At 39.6% G+C, this 25312-nt stretch overlaps 1 protein-coding gene and 1 pseudogene across 1 annotated transcript; one reads left to right on the top strand and one right to left on the bottom strand.

Moving 5' to 3' along the window:
* The first annotated feature begins 2715 nt into the window (after positions 1–2715).
* LOC127214505 (uncharacterized) lies at positions 2716–7931 on the top strand. The gene is made up of 2 exons (XM_051174902.1): positions 2716–2744; positions 7271–7931. Exons 1-2 carry the CDS (start codon positions 2716–2718, stop codon positions 7929–7931), a joined length of 690 nt encoding a protein of 229 aa, XP_051030859.1.
* A 9501-nt stretch (positions 7932–17432) lies between these two features.
* On the bottom strand, positions 17433–17994 carry LOC127214511 (SH3 domain-binding glutamic acid-rich-like protein; annotated as a pseudogene).
* Positions 17995–25312: the final 7318 nt, after the last annotated feature.

The following is a 25312-nucleotide window of genomic DNA, read 5'->3' on the forward strand; positions in this document are numbered from 1 at the left end:
GTTTGGCTTTGATTATTTACCTCAACACAAGAATTCCTTAATGAGTTCTCATGGAATACATCCTACATGAACTCTCTCCATATTATCACATATACTTGCGACTATAACCCTGCTTCTTTTGGTTTTCCTGGTTAGGTACACAGAATTTTACCCTCCAGAACTGCAAACAGATTTTCAATATAGAATCTGCTTCAGTGTCTCAGATACTAATGGAAGTCTAGGTGGGCCAAAACATTACAAGGAAAGGAAGACACTACTGCATTCATACAACATCTGACTTGTACTGTGGAATTCCATGTTTAAAAGAAACTGTTCTTTCTAATGACTCTCATAATTTTTAGTGACAACTTGGTATATAGCTATCATCTTGGGTAATGTCAGACTGGCCTCTAGAGGCAAATGTTACATGTTTCTCTTGGATGTGGGTGATAGATTTTAAACTTTTATATGTGAGCTTAAATCCAATAACCACAGATGTTAGCTAGTAAGGGAACATAGGGAAAGAGAAGACCACCCAAAAACAGGAAATACAGTATCGTGTTGTGTAGTGATAAAGAGGAACTTATGATAGGAGGGGCATGAAAGAAGAGGGTAACACAGTAATATCATAAGGTACAAACAGCACTAAAGGCCTTCTGGAAAACTTTATGGAAAAACAATAATGTAGAAGATTCTGAAAAATAAACATTTATGAAAGGAATTAAAGTGGAGTTCCAAAACAATGCAGGAGACAGTATAAAAACTAGGCATCTTATGCCACCAAGAAAACTCCCAGTGGCAAAAATTGGTTACATTATTTTGAGTCATTGGCCAGAAGATTCTATTCACCACCCACCTTCACACACACTCAAAAAATTATAGGCAATTTCAATGCTATTTGTGACTCTTCGCAATTTAATGTTATGGTCTTATTGCTAAGGGTACCATTACTCATATTGAATATTCAAAAATCGAACTGATACCTAAATACACTATCTACCCTACTGAGTAGTATTCATGATACTACTGGAAGTTAAATTACATGATTGATACCAGAGGAGGGGCGTGTCAATGTCAAACACTGCAAATCCTGAGAACTACAACTGTGGCCTGCCTGGAACCTAACCTGGTGTAATACTGTAGAAAATCTATGATAGTAATCTCTAAAAATAGTTTCCCACCAGAATGCTCCCCCAGCCACATCTGCCCCAAATAAAACACAGAAACGGTGTATTAATTATGAAATGTATGTCAGGTTATCAATATTATAGGCTAGCTGTCTTAAACATTAATCCAATTAATCAACCAAGTATTTCTGGACCTCTTATCTCACCTCCTACATCTTGACTACTCCTACTACATCTCCTAGAATCCTCCTTGTCTCCTAGTACCACCTATCTTGCTTTCCTATTGGCCAACAGGGTTTTATTCATTAATCAATATGGGACATATTTATGGAATGCCATCTCACATCAGTAAAAAACCACATATCGATTGGATTTAGGGTCCAGTCCATGAGATGGAACCCATAGAAAACATTGCTAAAGTATAAAGGAACCCGAGGCTAGATAGGTCATGGAAAACCACCTACGGTTATTATGTAAAAGGAATATTCAAATAATATGACTCCTAAAGTAATACTGTTATCCCCATAGATTAGTGCCTCAGAACACACATACCATAGAAGCTTCTTCCTGCAGTAGAACCACAATTGGGCAAGGTGCATTTGTGAGAGACATTGAAGTACTCAGTCCTTTATAGGACATGTTCATCAAATCCTTCCCCTCCAGGATTAGGGATCTGTACAGTAGAGGGGTGGGAAAGATCGTAGGAGTAGAAGTAGTTGTTGACTTTTAGAAAACAGTGTCTTTGAGACACAACAGTACTGATACCACATAAGAACTCAGAGAGAATTTGAAAGCACACGCAAGAACATACCACTTAAAAACCAGACTATATCCCAGTACTGTAATAGTGTAGGAGACACAACGAATCATCACTAACCAAGAAGCTATTTGTAACTGATACCTGCTTTTCACACATGACAGGGTCATTAACTACTGAGGTCCTTTAAGACTCTGGGTTCTGACAGTTGCACATTGCTCATAATGTGTCATTGACCTCTGGTAGCCAAGGAAACATGAGAACTTCTAGAGTCATTTATGTTACAGTTGTCAACCACTAGCATTTGGACGCCATACAAGACACAAAGAGGCAAGTATTTTATATCTCCCTTGTGTACTTTTGTTGTTCACATTCAATTTTAAGAGCCAGTGGGCCCCCTGACATTTGACTAGGCCATTTCTTGAAATATTTTCAATCTGAGTATACTATCTTCATGGCATCATAAGTGCTGTATGTATGTGAGGGCTGTGGAGCCTGCACTGACTGTTATACCTGTGTAGTTTCCTGAAGTTGAGCATGGGAATTAGATTCTCTGTGCTGATTTCTTGTCCTTAAAATGGGATAGTGATTGTGTGGATATGATTGGAGGTACAGGAACACCAGGTGGGTTCCTATCCCTGAAGTGTATACGTGAGGTTCCGATGAAACAAAGTGGAAGAGAGGAAAGTATAGGTGTGTGAACCAGGGATGGTCATTGAGACACTGTTTTATGTTGAAGTATCTGTCTAACAGAACTTCTTTTGCTGAAGGTGATTCACCTCTGATGTGACTCCCTGTCCGGTCAATGCTTCCTGTCATTTAGAAGATAGTTATGGTCTTGGCATCTGTCAAATGGATCTCTTCACCACACATATTAGAAGGTAAAAACCAAAACTGAGTTATAGGGAGGGTTTTTAATTGGATCTCTCTGAAACACATGTGTATCCCCAATGGGATTCAGACAAGGGCAGAACCAGATCCTGCCAGGCTGGCTCATTTGTCTGTCACAACAGCATTCTCTCCTGACTCTGTAGTTCCTTCCTTGAGAAGGAAGAGGATGTGAGTAGGGTGTTACAAGCCACCATCACTTGTAAACTCACCTTGCAGATTTAACTTTCCTAGTAGAACAGCTACTTCCTTCTCCCAGTTAGGACGAACATTCCACGGAAGCTCTGGAGAAATGATAGTTGTTAGGGAAGCTTTCCTGGAAAGGAGTAGCATTATCAGTGCCAATGCAATTGTTTACATGCCTTAGCCTTTCGTTTTTCAGCTCACGGACCCAATGGTACCCCTCAGGGAATAGATGTTCACGTATATACATCTCTATCCAAAGACATGAAATAGAAATTATCTAAATAAGTTTGGTAATTCAGTATATACATACTTTTAATTAGGAGCAAAAAATATATTTTTATATGGCAGGATCCTTTATGTATTTCAATCATGTGAAGCACATTTTCTGTAGTGGAAAATTGAGTAAGTCATGAGAAATGATAGAAATATCTATCCTCTTGTTTTCGATTTAGATTTAATTTTGTGGCACAGAAGAAAGAACTCGGGTTTTCACACATCTTCAATACATATACATGCTCAAGCATAAACACAAACATACACACACACACACACACATATAATATTATAATTTTGACATCATATCACTGGGTATACCATGTGAAACATTTGCCATTGTGTTTGATTCTTTCAATAGACAATATAGGTGAGTTCATTTTATTTACAATGTTCATTCCAAAATTTAGAAATGAAATCATTGTGGGCATTCCTTCGCTTATTACTCTCATATAAGATATTTATCATTCTTGTGCACTGCAACTTATGCTGAAATAAGCATCACCTTGTGTATGATATGTAAACTATTTTGGTACTATTAATTCTAAGCATTAAAATTCTTAGCTAGCAACAGTGGGCTGGAGAGATGGCTCAGTGGTTGCAAGCACTGACAGTTCTTCTGTAGGACCTGGGTTCAGTTCACAGCAACCACATGGTAGCTCACAATTGTTAGTAACTCAGAAGATACAACACTCTCATACATACATGCAGGCAAAACACAAATGCACATGAAATAAAAATAAAGTTAGAAATACCCATAGCCATATGCTTTTAAAAGACATCATATTACTACAAAATATTATTTTCCATACACAATATTCATACACTCAAAGTTTTTCATCCTGTCTTGATTAAGTTCAGATCAAAAGATTGTCAAAGTTTGAAAGAACTTCCACTCTTTCAAGAATTCTCATAATTCAAAAAATATTGTCTCCTCTAAGGTTCCAAGCTTTGATGGAAATTTTTTATAATCCAATGCTGTTTCCTCCTAAGTTTAACTGTTTAGGTAAAGATAAATCTTCTGAAGATTCAAAATCTGTAAATATGTTCAGAGGAAGCAACTGTTTTTGCAGTTCTTTTCTGGAATAAGTCTCTCTTCAATACCTGCGAACTTTTGTTATTGCTCACCAATGCTTCTGATAAAGGAATTTTTAGTAGTGGAATTTAAAGAATTTGAAAATTAATCGATTTCTAAAAACACAGTAGAAGGTAGATTCAACAAATGTGGTTTAGTGTTCATGATTTGGCTAAGTGCATGCAGACTACTACTTACATTGGTGATTCGGTGGGCATGTGCATAGCAAAATGTTAGACTCTTCCTCCTTAGAATTCTCGGTGGGGGGAGGGGCTGGAAATACAGATCAGAGGTTAAAAGCACAAGCTGATCTTTGAGAAGTCCTGACTTCAATTCCCAGCAAAAACATGGTGGTCACAACCATCTATAACGAGATCTGGTGCACTCTCCTGGCATACAGACAGAACACTGCATATATAATATGAATAAAATCTAAGAATTCACAGGGCTTTAGTCCCAAGCACCAGGAAGAAATAGCATCCAGTTACAAAAATTAGATGCAAGAAAACTTTTACTTCAAACCTGGGTTATATTTTTACTTTTTTTTTTAATGTTCTGAGTATTTTTCCTTAATGGTTACAGTAAACAGTTAATTCATAATTGTAAAATCCAAGGTCGGTTTGGGGCATGGAAAATGGGAGTGAGAGGGAACTGGGATTGATATGTAAAATAAAATTGCTTCTAATTTAAACGAAACATCCATTTTCTGCATTTGAAAGGTCATTTTCCTAGTTTTGGCTGCAACTAAATATATTGCATTATCTTGTTTACAATGAACTTTCTGCAATGATATCAGTTAAGGACTTCAAAATTTCATTGCAATTCATAAAGAGTTGAAATTAAATGGATGAGAAGATTTTAGCAGGTATAGTATATAAGCAAATGTCTTGATGTCATTTAAAGTTCACTCATTCGATCAAAGTCAGAACTCAAGTATGATTATGTTCTGAACACTGTTGATTGTTTTCCTGGATAGTTTTTTCTTAGTTATCTTTCAATTTTAACTGTTAAGAGAGAAATTAAATGGGTCTTTATTTTTTTTTCCTCACTGTTATTATGTCTTACAGATTCTTATTTTTCTTCAACTAGTGGCTGAAGGCTTGATGCAAAATTCATGACAAGTTGATTTAATTGGGATTTTTATTATCAAATCCCCACAAGTAAAAAGGTTTTTGATCTATTTCCTTGGGAGTATAATACCTATGATTAGGTATAGATGTGTGTAGTGGTAGCTACAGGGTTACACAGCCATCTTTAAGTGAAAAATGTTGAATTCTTAATCCAGTTTGGATTATTAGCGATGAGGTTTAAAGAAAAATGTAAATACTCATATTCTCATAGGCTTTGTTTTCTGCAATGACTTTTTAGTAGTTCTCTTTGCTCTTTTTACAGTTTAGTGAGGATGCTTAGGAAAATAGATATGGATTTTCTTGGAATGTTACAAAATGGATGACTTTTGTGGTTCTCATCAGATATGATTTAAAGGCATCTTTTGATGAGAGGACAGTTTGGGTGCAGTTTCTATATTCAGCTTGCCCCAGAGCAAAGAAAGGCTAAACACAAAGAGACTGTGAAATAATTAATCTCAACCTGAAAATTCTCATTAAAAGTGCTTTTAAATTATGCTACATTTTGTGTATATAATTATGTACATGTCCCACAGTATGTAATAGTTGTCAGAGATTATCTTGTAATGTGGTCCTTTTCATCCACCATGTCGGTCTAGGGATATAGCTCAGGTTGTCAGACAGAAAGAAGGGCAGGTGACTTCATGCACTGACCCATTTGACTTCCAACAACTTGCATTTTTCTGTAAACTAAGACTTCATATTTCAAGACCCACTAAATCCACATATAATCCATATTCATTAGCAAATGTTCCAAAAGGGAGCACATTTGTTTATAGGATATGATTCAGTATTGCTCAGAAAACATAAATTGTGTTAATGCATAACTAAGTCAATTTTATTAACATATTAATTCAAATAATATGCACTTTCTTTCCACTAACATGCTGCATTATAAGCAAACAGCCTATCACAAAGCAAAAAAAAAAAAAAAAAAAAAAAGAAAGAAAGAAAGAAAGAAAAAGAAAACAACAACAACAAAAAGTGACATAGAACTTTTTCCTTTTTTTTCATTTTTTGTTTTTAGACACAAGGTTTCTTTGTGTAACTCTAGCAATCCTGGAATTCAATGTGGACCAGTCTATATTCAAGTTCACATAGATGTGTCTGGCTCTGAGACCTAAATACTGGGATTACAGGCTTGTGCTGGCACCATGTATCTCAAAAGACCTTTTAAAATATATTATTGATTGATATTCTATGGAGCTTTGTCTAGATGTACACACCAGAAGAGGGCATTGGATCTCATGGGACAAAAGTTTTAGATAGGTGTGCACTGCCATAAGTGTGTTGGGAATTGAACCCAGGACCTCTGAAAGAGCAGCTAGTTTTCTTAACTGTCAAGGCACCTTTGAAACCTTATCATGTCCATCTTAAAACATGAAAGATGAACAACATGAAAACAGTTTTTTTTTTAAATTAGGTTAAATCTTCATTCTTGGTTGAAAGAAGTTATAAATTTTGGATTAGAAGCAAAGTCCACCAGATGTTTGAATGGAAAATGTCAGAGGTCTTACTCATTTTTAGTTTTTATTAATTACTCAAAAAATAGTAATATGCCAATAAAAAACATTCTTGGTTAACAAATACATTTCACATTTTGGAAAATACAGTGAAATTGGTAACCAAAACCTCTTATAGAGAGCACTTCTGCTTTATTCATGGAGTTCAGGGCTTCTTCTATACTTGTCTGTAGTATGGTAAACCCTAATATATAGATAGACTTCTTAAACACAACTCTGTCATGGCAAGGAGAAGGTATGAGAGCTTATTACTCTGTAAAACAGCACTTCTTTTGATTTTCCATTTTCCCTTGTGTTCCTGATTTGACAATAGCTTTATTTAATCTCATCTTCAGATTTACCATCAAACTGGAGTTCATCTACAAGCTGAGCGAACTCCTTAGCAGCATATCAGAACTGGTGTTTGCAATACTCATCGCAAGCTGCCAATACTGGCGCCTGTGGGAATTCGAGGAAGATGTCTTTGTGTTTTTTGGCCTGTGGGAAGCGTATTACCTTCAAGAGTTTAATGTCTCAGGCACTATAGTTAAGATACTGCTGCGTACCCCTATCAATTCCACCTGGACCATTTCACCTGAATTTCAGTGTGCGCAAACCCTGATAATGTGGGCCATTTTGATGAAGCTCGTAGTCCTGATTTTTTGTGCAATCGCTATTAAGATCAGCTGCATGAGACACCCATTTGTGGAATGGCAGATATATTGCTACAAGATCTCTGCCTTCACTCTGTGTGTTAGCAGCCTCTTCACATTAGTTTCTGTGAGCTGGAACCACTTTGTAGATCATTATGGCCAAACCACTCTTGACTTTCCACCTGACTTTCCAGTCAAAAAAGAAGACTTGATACAAAAGCACTATACTCGTGTGTTCCCAGTTGGGGTTCTGATAGCCATCATGTCACTCATTGGTGTGATCTTCTATCTCTCTGAAATAAGGTCACTGAAACTACAGAGTCTGGTGAAGACCAAGGGTGCTTGCATAGTGGCCAGTCAATAGGCCTGAAGTAAGGACTCATAAATATGCAGAATCTTTGAGAAGGTTCTTGAAGAAACTTTACTCTTGCACAAAAATTCCTGTAGTTATCAACTCATTCTAAATAAAGCATCAACTTGATTCTCTGAGTCTATCTAAATTAATTCCTCCTCTATCTATCTAAAGAGATCCTTTCTTTAAATGGTGTCACCGGTTGAGCTCCCATTTATCTCCCTGTAGCTTCTAAAATGCCCTCTGCACTTGCAAACTCCTCCTCATAGGATAACCAAATTTAAAAGAGAAAACAATAACCAAACAAAACAAAGAAACAAAACACGATAACAACAAAAACAGGCAAACATAAAAAAGGAAACACAAAAGAAAGAAGAAATCTTGTGGAATCTGTAGCATGGCCTGTTGAGGCACACAGTTTGCCCTTTATTCATCTTCCCTTCCAAGTGTTCATTGTCACAACTAGATGATCTGTCTTGAGGCCTTTGGTGTCTATAACAGCTCCCATAATGTGCTATCGGGGACTCCTCTTGAGTTTTCTCTTGTTGTCTGTGTCATGGAGATCCTGCTGTCATGGATCTGTAGGACTGTCCCCTTCACATGCTCCAAATTTCATAGATTTGGTAGATGTTGGGGTGAGCTAACTCATAGCCCTGGTTCTGGTCCTAATGGTAGTTGTGTTGCTCAGCTCATGAGCTTTCCCTCATCGTCACTACCTGGGTGAGCTCTCCAGCACTGCTTATGCTATCTCACCCAATGCAGCCCACAGCAAGGAGCAGGGCAAGTTCTCCTGCTCTCAGGCCCTCAGATCCAGCTCCTCCTCACTCTTACCACTAGGGCCATCTCTACTGTTTTTCCCAGGAAGGGAGCAGTGCTCTCTCTCCTAAGGAGGGAGGGATAGCTCTCCTGCTCTTAATCCCTCAGAGCTGACTCACCACAAACCCTGATAACAGGGTCATCTCTAGTGTACTTCCCAGGTGAGTTGCATGGCCCACTCTCCTGTGTGCTGTAGCTGGCATAGGGCGCTCTCTCCTGTGTGCTGTATCTGTTTTAGTGCCCCAACTCCCATCTGTTCTAGCTGGTCTAGTGCCCACTCTCCTGAGTGCTGTAGCTGGTGTAGGGCAGTAGTAGCCAGTTCTCTCACTCTCATGACTCTGGGGCCAGCTCTTTCACTGTCAAAGGTAGCACAGGACAGATGGGGAACATATTTTCCTCTCAAATGTCAGCTCTTCTGCTTTCACACCCTCAGTGCTGGCTAACCTGAGACCCAACAACAGGATGAGCTCTAGTGTGTTGCCCAGACAAGAAGCAGAGTATACTTTATCATTCACTGTAGCCCGTGAGGTTCAGGGCTACCTCTCCCACCTTATGACCTCATGCCCAACTCTCTCTCCTGCCACACTTAGGAATAGATGAGTGTGTGATGGTATTTTTCCCTCATCCATGCCATGGCTGACTTGGGAGGGGGAGTGTATATGTTTGCTCTCCTGCTCTCAAGAACACCTGTATCCCACAACAACATTTCAGCTCTAATATGTTTTCCAGTTGAGGTGCAAATGTATTGTGAGGCATGCTGCCATCTTTCTTGAGTGTGGTGGCAAGCTCTGCCCTGAAGGGTAGGGTCAACTTGCCTCTTGCATTATCCAGTGAATGGTAGAAGAAGCCATCCAAATGTTTTTGAATGGCATGGCTGTCTTTAAACATCATGGTTCCTATGACTCCCATGCTAACACAGGCAATGGATGTCACCCCAGACCTCAGCTGCAGTAAGACCATGGACCCAGACGTGGGCCACATCTAGCTGGCTAGACCTCTGCTAGCTTCAGGGCCCTTGGTGACAACTGAAAACCTGGACATCACCCCCTGTCCCTGGCCTCTACAGGTTCATCGACCCAGAAATGGCTCTATATACCAGCTTGTGCTTTGTTGTTTCCGTGGCTCTAGCTGGCAGCTCAGGCCTTCCAAATCAGCATGATTTAGGGTGTGGCACAGTACTAGGACACTGACATAGTCTGAAGTAGCAGATCAGACTGGTCATCCTCATAGTCCTCTATGAAAACCAGAGCCCCAGACAGGAACTGAGCCCCTGGTGCTGTAAGGCCACAGACCAAAAAATTGGGCTCTGCAGCAGCACTGGCCTGGATGACACCATGGGCCAACATTACAACAGAGTACACTCAGATTACAAGGTCCACAGTAGCACCATGGGTCTTGAACTTACTCTTGGGGGCATCATTTGCCAAGGGTGTCAACTAGCCCTGGCTATAGTAGGACCATGGATGCATACATAGCTAATGATCATAGCCCTAGTTCAGACAATATCACTGTCTTGGTTGACAGCCCTGGCTTACTCAAATTGGCATGGCAAAACCAGTGCCACAACCCTTGGACACTAGCATGGTTTCATGATGTGGCATGAACGTAGACCCTGGTGGTAACATAGGCCAGGGAGAGCAACACAATTCTGGCAGAAGCAGTACCATGGAAACAGATGCTCCTAGACAGCAGCCTTGCTAAGTTGTCACCATGTCCCCAGGATGCTGTGCAGGATACACATATTGGTGTGTCTGCATGGCCCTTCGATGAAACATGGATCCAGATGTAAGTTCAGACCATAGGCCCCTGCACAGCCCGCAGTGATGACAGGAGCCAAAGTCATCAACAGAGGCCTCAATGGCAGTTCTATGTCCTAGATCAAGATGGAACACTCGGCCATAGCTCAGGCCAGACCTCTGCCTTGACTCAGGTGGCCTGTTGGACGTTCACATTACCCTGTTCCTCACCACCCTTATCTCTCCAGATCCACCTCTGTATCTGCAGCTTACAAACCAGTCTGTCTCTCTCTCCCTCTCTTCCCAGCTCACTACCCTGTACCTTCTCCCCACAATAGTTCCTAATCACCAAAAGCCAGGGTGCTGGTTAGAGTCACAGATGTTATTTGGTTGAATACTATCCCACCCCAGCAGAAGAGATGAATTTGAACTTTTCTTTTCATTTCTCCCATGTCTATGCCTAAAGACTTACAGGAGTACTTGGTAAGTTTGTAACTCTGGAACTGAATGGGGTCCTAGTTGATTGTAGCCTCTACAGAACAAAAAGTCTCAGGAGTGACAATCTGTGTCCATAGCCATTCAGGGCCATTTTTTTAAAATTTTCCATTCTGTATCACTGGGTTCCACTTCCCTTTATGTTAGATAGAAAACATACATACCACTGGGCAATCACATTAACCTCCATCATACTATCTTTGAGACAAGGCTATAATCTTACAATTCTTGGTGTCCATAGTATGAAAGCCATTTCAAAGAGAAAAAAGAAATTTATGCCATCTCTAAAATTATCCATAATCTTTAACAGTCACAAAATTTTACAGATGTCCAAGTCTTTTTTGAGACTCAGGCCAGTTTTTCACTGGTGAGAACTTGGATAGTAGTAAATCTATTTACATACTTCCAACATAAAATGATACAGAGTAAATATTATAGTTTTAGAAAGGATGAATGTGGACATATCAAGGCAAGAGCTGAATAAACAAAACTCTTAACTCATGAGGATAATCCCCAAATCCAGCAGCTCCATATCTCCCTACCACATAAGGACATGAGGAAGTCATTTTGCATTCAAAGGGCCTAATGTCCTTCATCTCTGGTTATTTGGGGCATACTGTCTCTTTTTTGAGCTTTCTATGCTACACACATGCAGCTTTCCTTGAGATCCACATCACATTTTTTGCTTCTTCTCCATCCCGGGTACCAAATGCAGCTTGGGCTTCTCCTTTACATCTTCATGCAGGACTTTCTGGACCCATTTTCAGAAACTTTATCTCTGACATACATTTCCTTGCTCCGTAGTATTTCATTTTCATTGTCCTCAAATTCAACACAAAGTGGATCATGGTACATGGACCAAGTTCTTTCTTCAGGATGCTATGGACTCTGGGTATAATTAACTTCTGCCAACTTGACAAATCTAGAGTTACCCTTGACAATGGAAATCTTAGTTGAGAAATGCCTTAAGGAATTTGGCCTGTAGGAATCTATATAGAACAGTCTCTTGATTAATAATTGATCAGTGAGTGCCCACAGCTCAGTGGGTTGTGCCACACATGAGAATATGGTTCTGTGTTATAAAAGAATTGAAGTACCTCAGTGAGCAAGCCGGTAACAAGAGTTCCTCCATCATATCCGCATTTGGTCTTGCCTCAGGATTCTCCATTGACTCCTGTTCTAAATTTCCTTAGTGCCTGACAGTTAAACTCATATTTAGAGTTTTTCTAGTGGGCACACCCGTGGCCAAAATCAATTACAACTGTTCTATCTCCTTGTTAAATGGCTTAGCCTGAAATATATTGCTCAAGCAAAAATATTGTCTAGGTGATCTACCCAGAACCTCTTCTGCTGGAGAGATCTCTTTTTGTGCCAGGCCTAGTTTTGGTCACTAAGTCCCCCTTTACTATTCTTGGTCAGTTTCCCCAGAACCAAACTGGCCTTTGCTATCACACACCCAATTTCAATCAAGTTTGCCTGTTGAACACCAACTTCTAGCAGTGTTGCTACACCTGCCTTGCTTTGGTAGTGAAATTGAGTACCACCTTACTTTTTAATTAGTGCAGGCAGTGTGCATAACTGAGCCATAGAAATAAACTCATCCTAGCTCTGGATGCTTAAATTGTATATCATTGTTGTCCATTAAATACCCCAGAACCAATCCTGTATTCATCATCTCACCCCCAGACTTAGCTCTTGTCACACAGTTCCTGCAGAACACCAACCCACCCCCAATCAATCTGTGTTTCCTTCTCTGTGTTCTCTGGTTTGCCTTTCATTATTTACCTCAACACAAGAATTCCTTAATGACTTCTCATGGACTACATCCTACATGAACTCTCTCCATATTAATGCATATACTTGTGAGCATAACCATGCTTCTTTTTGATTTTCCTGTTTAGGTACACAGAATTTTTATCCTTCATGGACATTCTTCAGGTCTACCAGAAAAATCTGCACATGGCAAGTGCTGAGTTCTGATCGTACATCTGATCATATATCAGACTTCCAATGTGATCTTGAGTACATCTTACCGACCTTTCCAATCCTAACTCTCCCAACAGTAGCTCTGGTCATACAGTTCCTTTACAAGCTTTGCCAGCTTGCTCCATAATAAATAAGCATGTTTGTGCTGTACCCATACTCCCTAGTGCATTCTGTAGGCACACCTATCAGGCAATCATTGTTTGATGTGACCCAGATTCTCTTCTTCCCAGTGCCCTTCCAATACTGTCTTTACTCTGGTGACAAAATTTCCTTCACTGATGTTGTCTGTATGTAACATGTGAACTGGTTCAGCCCAATGCCTTTCATATGTTGATACCAACCCCTGGCTGGACATATTGCTTCACCAAATTTTCTGCTACAAAGAACCTCAGTTTTCATAACCATCTCCATGTTTCCAGGCCTACTCATGGTCACAGACTTATATAGCTGCTTTGCCTGGTGAGTGTCCCTGAACCTCATACATCTGCATGATCTCCACAGACCATTTCCTAGACCTGGGTGCATAATCAGACAACAGATTTCCTTATGATAGTCAACTGACCCCTACCACATTTGGATATGTAGGAAGCCACAGCCCCAAGATGGTACCTGACTGGATGCCAGGTAGTCCGAGCTTAGCTGTAAACAAGCCTTATTTGGAAGTTCTTGATGGATCTGGTGCGCTTCCTCCTTCTGTGGCCTATCCAGGATCGCCAGGTGGCATGAGCTGATTGGGCAGTGAGCGCACATTTAAAGGCTAGCTGGGACTCGGGGAAGCAGGAGCTGATGTACAAGGTTCCTGAATAAACTGCTTGAAGGAGAGTTGTGGTTGTGTTTCCTTGCTGGCCGAGGTAGATACGACAGGATAGACAAACTATACTATAACATCGTCTTGGGGATTCCCCAAGAATATCATGTGTTAGCCTCAAAACTGCAATTCCAATCCTATGTCTAGTCATTCAACTCTCATAACACATTATTCTTGAGTTTCACCAAATTCTAGCCTATTTGATCCATCTCCTCACTTCAATTCCACACTGTGTTTACTGAGATCTATCTAACTCATGATTGGCCTGGTGTTCCCTCACAGCCCAGTGTTCCAGTGCCTTCACCACATGCTCAGGCCTACCTGTGGAGATGAAGATCCTACAATTGATTTCCCTGATCAGTTCTCCAGGATGAATTCCTACTACATCTCCACTATATCCAATGCCTACCTCTAAATGCACAGAAAGCATATGGCTGCGCCTGATGGAACTACCCAAAGGCTGTCAAACTCTTTTGTCTAATGCTCTAGCTCTGGGTTTGCAGACTGCTTAAAATATTTGCTCTGTGAGAGCCAAAATAATTTCCTGCATACAGCTTTTTCACAATGCAGAGCTAGCCCTACTAATGCAAGTTCCCTCAGTGGTCATACCATATAAATATTCCAAGAACAGAGCCTGCTTATGTCCAATCCACAACCCAATGTGTAACTCATGATTCTCATTACAGATAGACACATGTAGTTATCTTGGTTAAAATCAATTCCCTGAGAGACCTCAGGAGAGCACCAAACCATTCAGGGCCACATCTGCTGCCATGTGAGCCTTGAACCATCCCCTAGTAGGAGAGGTGAATGCTGGGCCTTCTCCTGCCCCTCACTCCCCTGTTGGAGTCCCTTGACTTAGGCACAGCACCCTGTCCTGCCCACCACATCTCCAGAGATCTGGGGACAGCCCCAAACCATCTGTCAATGCATTGCTACCATTGGAGCCTTGACCCCATCCCCAATGGGATAGATAGCCCAGAGACCTGGAGGCAGTCATCTCACACCACAAACAGTCCAGCACTGCATCTCCTGCCTTTGGAGTTTGGCCCTGCTCCAACTGGGAGAAAAAGATCATCCACTTCAGCCACATTCCCCACTACACAGATTGGAGGAAAAGATTTCTTCCGAATCAAAGGTCCCATCTGAATCAACTGGAGGAAGAGATGAGTAGACAAAAGTAAAAGAACACATTCAACATCATAAAGAGTAAAATAACACCACCAGAGTCTAGGGCTTCTATACTAGGAAGTCCTGAATATCCAAACACAGATGAAGCAGAAGAAAACAACCTTTAAATTAACTTTTAGACGAAGATATAAGTCCTAAAGATGTAATGAGAACATCACTTAAAGAAATGGAAGACACAAAAGGAAGAAAAGGAGGAAAAGAAACCCCCCTGAAAGTAAGAAATCAACAAATATATTATAGAAAGCAATGAAAGCCAAGAATAAAAACAATCAAGCAGGTGAAGGAAAAATTCAAACAGTTCAAGACTTGAAAACTGAAATAGAAACAATATAGAAAAGACAAATTGGATCCTGAGGCTACCTTCCCCTAATCCTTGGACTTGCTAAGCCACTTGGCTTCAGTGAGTGTTTGGCCAGCTAGGGTCCAACGCACCACCCTCTCCTTGGAACTTTCTGAGTCAGATCTGCACATACTGGACCTGCTCCTCCTCCAAATGGGACCATCCAGAGCTTGCCCTCACCTGACCCTTGGGTCCCTTCCCACCCCCCCCCCCCCCCCCCCCGTTTAAGTGAGTCTGGTACCAGCCCAGGTGAAATCCTACCCCAATCATTTTCTCTCTTCTTTTTCCATTTTGTGTCTTCATTTTGATATATTTATTTTTTAAAACTTATTTATTTTTCTTATTTTACATATCGATACCAGTTCCCTCTATTTCCTTTCCTCTCTCCCTCCCATCTTCCCTCCCTCCCTCCCTCCCTCCCATCTTCTCTTCCTCCCTCCCTCCTATTCCCTTCCCCACCCCCACCCCCCGACTACCCTCCCATCCCATTCCTCCCCACTCCACAGAAAGGGTGATGCCTCTCAAGAGGGATGAACAAAATATGTCAAGTCATTTAGAGTAGGGACTAGGCCCTTCCTCCTGTCTCTAGGTTAAGGGAGTGTCCCTCCATGGGGGAATGTGCTCCCAATGTCCTTTCATATACATCTTTGCTTCACTGTCTGAGGTCCCTTAGAGTGCCCAAACTTCTTTTTTTGTTAATTTCCAAAAACATTTATTTTAAAGCATCAAATCAAGCTTGATTTTAAGTAAACAAAACTATGTCTTCTCATTTAAATGGACTTGGTTATATAAAATTAAAAAAAGCAAAACAAAACAAAAACAAACCAAAACTATGGCTTCATTATATAATGAACTTTTGAGGAGTGCAGTCTTACAACAGCAGATATTACACAGTAATTTGAAGTAAAGGGTGATTGCACTCAGAAAAATAAAGTAACATAGTAGAAAGATACATTATCAATACCTTCTAGTTAACTGAATTGGGTCATGTTTATCTTCAAAATATTTCAAATGTTCCTTTCCTTTGACACTTGTACTTTCTGGCAAAATAAAAGTATGGCAATGATTCTTTCTGCTTGGACTGATGCATTGACAAAATCTGCCTACACTGAAACTATCAAGAGAGAGTGGCATTTATGATCACCAGCTATATTAAAGCAGGAGAAGACAGCCACTAAGATTTCTTTTAGCAAATGCCCAAGGAAAGCAAATGTTGAGCAAGGACAATCAAGATCTTATATAATGGATAGTTAAAAGCCTGAGCTCTTTGCAAGAAGGGCCAATTTAAAATTAATTGCTATCTTTTTTCCCTGACTTAAAATTTCATAGTTTTACTGATGCAAACAACTTAGAAGCATAATTGTGTTATAACTGTATCAGTAAACAAGGAATTTGCCAGTGGAATGCATTCAATGATTCTCTTGTGGGAAGTCAACTATTTTGATCACTGAATGTGCAATAAAAGGTTACATTTGAAACCAGAAAAACTTGTGGTTCAGGACATACACATTGTTTCAACGGGAGAATGAGAATGTTCCACTCATCTTAGGAAATTACAATGTCTAACACATCATAAACATAACTTGAAAATACATTTCAGCAACATCACATGAAAATATTCGTGAGTATTAATGAGGCAATTTTGGAATTAGTTTCTTTCTTTCTCCTCTTTTAATTCCTCGATGTTGAAATGAAGATATCATTAAGCTACACAGTAATATCAAAAAAGAAGATTTTTTTTTTTTGTAAAATCCTTACAGAACATAAAATATCTTGGCAGATAACTGTTAGGAGTAGGTTTTTCTGCCCTCCGCTGGTCTTGTCCTGCTGCCGCACCAGCCCCAAATAAGGCACAGAAACACTGTATTAGATATAATACTGTTGGCCAGGTACTTGTTTCTTACTGGCTAGCTCTGTCTTAAGTATTAACCCATTTCTATTAATCTAATTACTTCCACTTGGTCTTATCGTACCGGAGAACTCTGTTCTCTTTGGTCTCTACATGCTGACTCCTCCTTATTACTTCCTCAAATCTTCCTTGTCTCCTAGCCCTGCCTATCTTGCTTTCCTATTGGCCAACAGTGCTTTATTCATTAACAAATAAGAGAAACATATTTACAGAATGACATCTTCCATCAGATAACAATACTATTCTATGATATCTACATAAAGTTTTAACTTCATCTCTCATTTTCTCACTACCATGTTCACATTTTAATCATGCATGTTTGCATGTGAGAACATCAACTAATCTATTATTTCAACAGTATAGCCTATTTCTTTTGAAGCCAAGGTTTTTAGAAAAGCAATGGAGATTCACTCTTTTTCAAGATGCTGATACAAGAACGCATAACATTCAAGCTTGCTGTTTTTCCTGGACTTCTACTTCCTTTGAACCAGGTGGTGCTGTCAAGCCCAAGAAGGCATGAACTGCATTATTTTCTTGGGCTTCAAAGAAGGCATCATAGTCCCCATGGTACTGGGATTCATTGAAAATCTGAGGTGGCGGGGGTACCCTGTGCCTGGTCGACTGTCTTCAGGTACCTTTTCTCTCATCCACTTCCGATTCTCTTCATTAACTGCAATATTTATTTTTTCTTCAAATCCTATTTTGTTGGCTACCATGAAACCAAGTACCTCCTGCTGCTATTTCTTAATCACTGTAGAGCCAGAATAAGATGCAATATAAACATGGATCACCATCCTGGAAAGAAGAGCTTGTGGTCGGGCGCTGGTGTGTTCAAAAGCTGAGAAACAGTTGCAGCAATCAAGTGTCCAAACTTCTAACTGAGACCCATGTTCAGGATGTCTTAGTCAGTTCAATGGTGGTTTCCCAGCTATCAGTTTGGGGGTCCATTAGCTCCCTCTTGTTCAGGTTAGCTGCCTCTGTGGGTTTCTATAGCCTGGTGGTATCCCATTTTTCTTATCACTCCTCACTCTCTACATCTGGATTGCAATTTGACTCAGTGTATAGCTGTGGGTGTCTGCTTCTGTTTCCATCAGATACTATATGAGGGCTCTATGATGGTAGATAAATTAGTCATCAATCTCATTATCATGGAAGGGCATTCATGGTCACCTTTCCAATGTTGCTCAGATTGTTAGTTGGGGGTCATCCTTGTAGGTCTCTGGATATTTTTCAAGAGCCAATTTTCTCTTCAAACCTATAATTCCTCTATTCCTCCCCTGACTCAATCTTCCTAGTCCCACTAGCTTTCCTCTCTTCCCCTTATCTTTCTCCTAGCTCCCTCTCCACTCACTGCCCCCCTCCCAATATGCTCCAGATATCTTGTTCCTTTCCCCTCCTGTGAGGGACCTTGTATCCTAATATCTTTGGGAGTATGAATTATAGGCTGGTGATCATTTGCTCTATGTCTAAAATCCATATGTGAGTGAGTACATACCATGTTCTTCTTTTTGTGACTGGACACCTCATTCATGTGGTTTATTCAAGTTCCATCAATTTGCCTGTGAATTTCAAGATTCCATTGTTTTTTCCCCACATACTAGTATTCCGTTGTGTAAATGTGCCACATCTTCTTTATCCATTCTTCAGTTGGGTGACATCTAGATTGCTTCCAGTTTCTTGCTATTACAAATGATGCTGCTAGGAACATAGTTGAACAGAGCAGAATTACTGGGTCTTGAGGTAGACTGATTGCTATTTTCCTGAGGAACTGCCACATTGATCTCCAAAATGGCTGTACATGTTTGCACTCCCACCAGCAGTGGAAGAGTGCTTCCCTTTTCCACATCTTCTCCAGCATAAGTTGTCATTGGTGTTTCAAATTTTAGCAAATCTGACAGGAGTAAGATGGTATCTCAGAGTTGCCTTGATTTGTATTTCCCTGATAGCTAAGGATATTGAACACATTCTAAAGTGTCTTTCAGCCTTTTTGATCTCCTCTACTGAGATTTCTTTCTTCAGTTCTGTACCCATTTTAATAGAGTTATTTGGTATTTTGGTAACTCATTTCTTGAGTTCTTTGTATTTTGGAGATCATCCCTCTGTCAGATTATGGTTGAAGTAGATCTTTTCCCAGTCTGTGGGTTGCTGTTGGATCTGTCAACTGTGTCTTGTGCCTTACAGAAGCTTCTCATTTTGAGGAGGTCCCATTTATTAATTGACAATCTCAGTGTCTGTGCTACTGGTATCATGTTCAGGAAGTGGTCTCCTGTACCAATTTGTTCAAGGGTACCTCCCTCTTTCTCCTCTAAGAGGTTCAGTGTGGCTGGATTTATGTGAAGATCTTTGATCCATTTGGGCTTGATTATTGGGCATGGCGATAAACATGGGTCTCTCTGCTGTCTTCTATACATGATCATCCAGTTGTTCCAGCACCAATTGTTGAAGATGCTTTCCTCCTTCCATTGTACACATTTAACTGTTTTGTCAAAAATCAGGTGTTCATAGGTGTGTGGGTTAATGTCAAGATTTTTGATTCCATTGGTCTACCTGTCTATTTTTGTGTCAGTACCAAGCTTTTTTCAGGACTATATCTCCAGAGCAGAGCTTGAAGTCAGGGATGGTGATACCTCCTGAAGTTCCTTTTAGTACAGGGTTGTTGTGCTGGGATTTTGATTGGGACGACATTAAATCTGTTGATTGCTTTTGGCAAGACTGACATTTTTACTATGTTTATGTTACCTGTCATAGAGCATGAGAGATATTTCCAATCTGTGGTATCTTTAATTTTGTACTTTAAAGACACCAAGGTTTTGCTATATAGGTCTTTCACTTGTTTGGTGTTACCCCAATATACTTTATGTTGTTTGCGACTATTTTAAAGGGTGATGCTTCTCTGATTTCTTTCTCAGCCTTTTTGTCATCTGTATATAGTAGGGTTGCTGATTTTTCTTTTTTTTTAGTTTATTTGTATACTGCTAGTTTGCTTAAGGTGGTTATAAGAGTTCCCTGGTAGAGTTTATCAGGTTGCTTATGTAAACTATCATATCTGCAAATAGAGACAATTTGACTTCTTCCTTTCCAATTTGTACTCCCTTAAAGAAATGGAAGAAAAAAAAACAAACAAAAGTGGAGGGGTATTTTTATTATCTTCTTTGAATTCCTGGAAGGATTCTGCACTGAAGCCATGCAGCCCTGGTTTATTTTATTTTATTGGTTGGGAGGGTTTTGATGAACTTTTCTATTTCACTTGGGATGACAGCTCTATTTAAGTTGCTTATCTGTTCTTGATTTAATTTTGGTAAGTGATAGTTATCCAGAAATTTGTTCATTTCCTTTTAAACTTCAAATTTTGTGGGGTATAGGTTTTCAAAGTATGACCTGAAAATTGTCTGGATTTCCTCTGTGTTCTTTCTTGTGTCCACCTTTTCCTGTCTTATTTTGTTAATTGGCATGTTCTCTCTTTGAGTTTTGGCTAGTTTGGATAAAGGCTTGTCTATCTTGTTGATTTTCTCAAAAAACAACTCTTTGTTACATTTTTTTTTTTTTGTATTGTTCTACTGGTTTCTACTTTATTGATTTCAGCCTTCAAATTGCTTATATTCTGGCATCTGTTGGTCTGGAGTGAGTTTGCTTCTTTTTGTTCTAAGGCTTTCAGTTGTGCAGTTAATTCTCTAACATGACTATCCTCTGTTTTCTTCATGTGGGCACTTAGTACAATGAACTTTCATCATAGCGCTGCTTTCAAAGTGTCCCATAAGTTCAGGTATGTTGTGTCTTCATTCTCATTTAATTCAAGGGATTCTTTAATTTCTTCCTTAATGTCTTCTTTGACCCAGGTGTGTTGCAATTGCAAATAATTAAATTTCCATGATTTTGAGGTTATCTACAAATTGTGTTCTTGAATGTCAACTTAAAAGCACAATGGTATGATAAGGTACGTGAGACTATTCCTTTCTATTTTGTACCAGTTGAGGTTTGTTATATTGCCTAGTATGAGTTCACTTTTAGAGAAGGTTTCATGTGGACCCGAGAAGAAGGTATATTCTTTTAGGTTCGGATGGAATGTTCTATAGATGTCTGTTAAACCAAATTGGGACATAAGTTCTATTAGCTCTTTTGTTTCCTTGTTAAGTTTCTGTCTGTTAGTCCTGTCTAGGAGAGAGAGTGGGGTGTTGAAGTTTCTCACTCTGAGTGTGTGAGGTTTTATGTGAGCTTTGAGTTTTAGTAGTGATTCTTTAAGAATGGGGGGTGCCCTTGTATTTGTGGCATAGATGTTCAGAATTGAGAGTTTGCGTTGATGGATCTCTGCTCTAATGAATACGAAATTACCTTCCTTATCTCTTTTGATTGATATTGGTTTGAAGTCTAACTTGTTAGATATTAGGATAATTACACCTACTTGCTTCCTGGGTCCATTTGATTGGAAGATTTTTTTTCCTAACACTTTACCCTGAGGTAATGTCTGTCTTTGAAGCTTAGATGTTTTCTTGTATGCAACAGAAGGATGGATTTTGTCTTCATATCCATTCTGTTAGCCTGTGTCTTTTCATAGGTGAGATAAGACCATTAATGTTGAGGGAAAAAAGGACCATTGATTGTTAATGCTTGTTTGTTTTAGATTTGCTGTTGGCTGTGGTATTTTGAATATATTTGCCCTGCTTTACACTTGGGTTCTTATGAAGTGGGATTTTCTATTGCCTATGTCTTGGTGAGAGTAGTTAACTTCCTTAAGTTGGAGTATTCCTTCCAGTGCTCTCCTTAGAGTTGGATTTGTAGGTAAGTATTTTGAAAATTTGGCTTTGTCATTGAATATCTTGTTTTTCACATCTATAGTGATTGAGAGCTTTTCTGGATATAGTAGGCTGGGCTGGCATCCATGGACCTTACTATTTGTAGAACATCTACCGAGGACCTACTGGCCTTGAGAGTTTCCTTGGAGAAGTTAGGTTCAATTTTAATGGTCTGCCTTTATATGTTAGCTTTCTCTTTTCCTTCACTGCTCTTAATATTCATTCTTTAGGCTGTATGTTAGGTGTTTCGATTATTATGTGGCAAAGGAATTTTGTTTTGGTTCAGTCATTTTGGTTTCCGTATGTTTCTTGTACCTTCAAAGGCATGCCCTTCTTCAGATTGGGAAAGTTCTCTTCCATGATTTTGTTGAATACGTTTTCTGCAACTTTGATCTGGGCTTCCTCGCCTTCTCTTATGCCTATTATTCTTAGGTTTGGTCTTTGCACAGTGTCCCACATTACCTGGATGTTTTGTTTTAGGATTTGTTGGATTTAAGATTATCTTTGGTCAATGAATCTATTTACTCTAGTTTATCTTCAGCTCCTGAGATTCTCTCTTTGAACTCTTGTATTCTCTTGGTTATACTTATACCTGTAGTTTCTGATCCTTTGTCCAGTTTTTCTATTTCCAGCATTGTCTCACTTTGTGGTTTTTTTCCCCCCTCTATTTCAGTTTTCTGATCTTGAAATGTTTGAATTATTTCCTTCATGTGTTTGATTATTTTTTCTTGGCTTTCCTTACTTTCTTTAAGAAATTTATTCATTTCTTGCATATTTTACTTGGTCTTTTCCTCTATTTTTTCCATTTGTTTGTTTGCTTTTTCTTCTATCTGTAAGAGTATGGTTTTTCCGCCTGCTGCCCGGTCTTGTCCTGCTACCACGCCACCAGCCCCAAATAACACACAGAGACTCTGTATTTGATACAATACTGTTGGCCCGGTTACTTGTTACTTATCGGCTAGCTCTGCCTTTAATTATTAACCCATTTCTATGTATCTTCACATGGCCTTCTCTTACCGGGGAGGCGGCTGGCGTCCAGCTCTCTCCAGACTCTCCATCTTGACTCCTCCCTACTACTTCCTATTTCCTCCTTGTCTCCTAGTCCCTCCTATCTTCCTTTCCTATTGGCCAACAGTGCTTTATTATTAACCAGTATGAGAAACATATACAGAATGACATCTCCCATTATCTCCTCTTTTCTGTCTAAATAAAAAGAAGGGTTTTAACCTTAACATAGTAAAATATATTATACAACAGTTATCAAGTAAGAATCACAGTTAACAATATTTAGTCCATTAACATTTAGCAAGATTTGAAGAAAATATTTCATCATCTATTCTATCTTTGTGTGTCTAAAGTCTAAGTAACTTATCTTTAATCCTAACTAATGAAAACTATAACCATAACTATCTGTCTTCAACTCCTTCAAAGACCACAGAAGGATAATATATAAGCTCTAGAAATGACAGAGACAACTCACTGCCTGGTCACCCGAAGTTCTTTTGTAATCTTCCATCTTCAGCCCATAGGCCATAGTGTGTCTAGCAGACTCTTCAGCAACGCAGGAAACTTTAAACTGTCTTCTTGTATTGGCAGTTTATCAGTCACTTTTCTCTGTGTCCTGCATACTGTCTCACAGACTCTTCCATGAAGCAGGATCTCTGTAGCAATGTCCATCTTGAATCAGCAGTCACTTTTCTGTGGGTCCTGCATGTCCAGTTTATACATCACAAGTCAAACAGTCCAGACAAGAGCAGTATCTTGTCCACATGGCTAGTCTTGCCATATTGAAAGCAAACTCCATAACGAGTTTCTTCAATGTTCATCTTCCTTTCTGTTGCAGGTGGTATTGCCAAGAGCAATTATGTCTCACTGTCATGAAAACCCTAAACCATTTTAAATGCCATATTCTGTAGGCCTTTGAAATGTTTGAAGAATGCCTATTCATCTCAAATACATCTCTGTATATCTAGAAAACTTAACTAACTTAACTATATCTGACTATCATAGATACTGTCTATAATCTGTATTGAATTATACATTACATTTCTAAACAATACTTAAACAAGAGGAGAAATATATATATCACAAAATTGACCTTAAATTGTATCAATAAATGAAAATCCATTCCAAAACAAAGTATTCATATCTATACCATAATTCCCTTTTTACCTTTAAAAAGAACTGGCTGTGATCATTAACCATTTATAACCAAGTCCATTTAAATGAAAACAAACATTTATAAACAATATTTGGGAATTTGGGCGTCGTTTTTTTCATTCTGACACCAGATATTGTGGTAAATAAGGGTCAGGATAAACAAATAGGCCGAATAGATGTTTATTCAGGGAGAAATAACTTACAACCTAGACAGATGAACACCAGGAAATTCAACCCGATCCTCTCCTGTCCGAGTCACGCCAGAAAGAGAGCGCCTTCCTCGCCCCCTCCGACCTCCTTCCTCAGGTCACCTCCGCCCATCGCTCCACCCCCCAATGGGCGTGGTCAGTGCTACAGAAGGACTACCTCACTACATCTATCTCTTTAATTTATTTTCTCATATCGTCTTCGAGGGCCTCTATCATTTTTATGAAGTTAGTTTTCAACTCTTTCTCTTCTGTTTCATCTGCTTTGGTGTGCTTTGTTCTAGTTCGTGAAGAGTCTCTAGATTCTGATGGTGTCATGCTTGTCTTTGTATTGTTGGCTGTTTTCTTGTATTGCCTTCTTCCCATTGCTTCTTCCAGTGGGTGCTGCTGGAGTCTCTCTGTCTCTACCCTACTCTTCTAGTGAATGCATGTGGGTCCAGAATCCGATGTATGTAACTTTGGATGATCCAAGCTCTCTTGGGGGGGGGGTCTCTCCTCCAGCAGAGGTCCAGTGATGGGGTCCAAAGATTGGGTGTGTGCAGGCTCAGGGTTATCCTCTGGCAGTGGGACATTGATGGAGTGCACAGATGTGGTGGATGCAGCCTCAGTGTGGTCCTGTGTGGATAGGTGGGTCCAGTGTGCTCAGAGCAGACCTAGGAAGTTCTGCACAGTTGGACGTGTTGTTGGACCTGCAATCTGGCTCAATGCTCACGCAGATCCGAAAATGTGGTACCTTTACACAGTAGAATATTACTCATCTGTTAAAAATAATGGCATCATGAAATTTTCAGGCAAATGGATGGTACTAGAAAAAAATCAACCCGAGTGAGGTAACCAAGACCCAAAAGACAAACACAGTATGTACTCACTCATATGTGGATATTAGATGTGAAGCAAAGGATAACCAGGCTACATTCCATAGTCCCAGAGAAGTACATAACAAGGAGGACCTTAAA

The sequence above is a fragment of the Phodopus roborovskii genome, unplaced genomic scaffold, assembly GCF_943737965.1.
Source record: "Phodopus roborovskii unplaced genomic scaffold, PHOROB, whole genome shotgun sequence".
Lineage (NCBI taxonomy): Eukaryota > Metazoa > Chordata > Mammalia > Rodentia > Cricetidae > Phodopus > Phodopus roborovskii.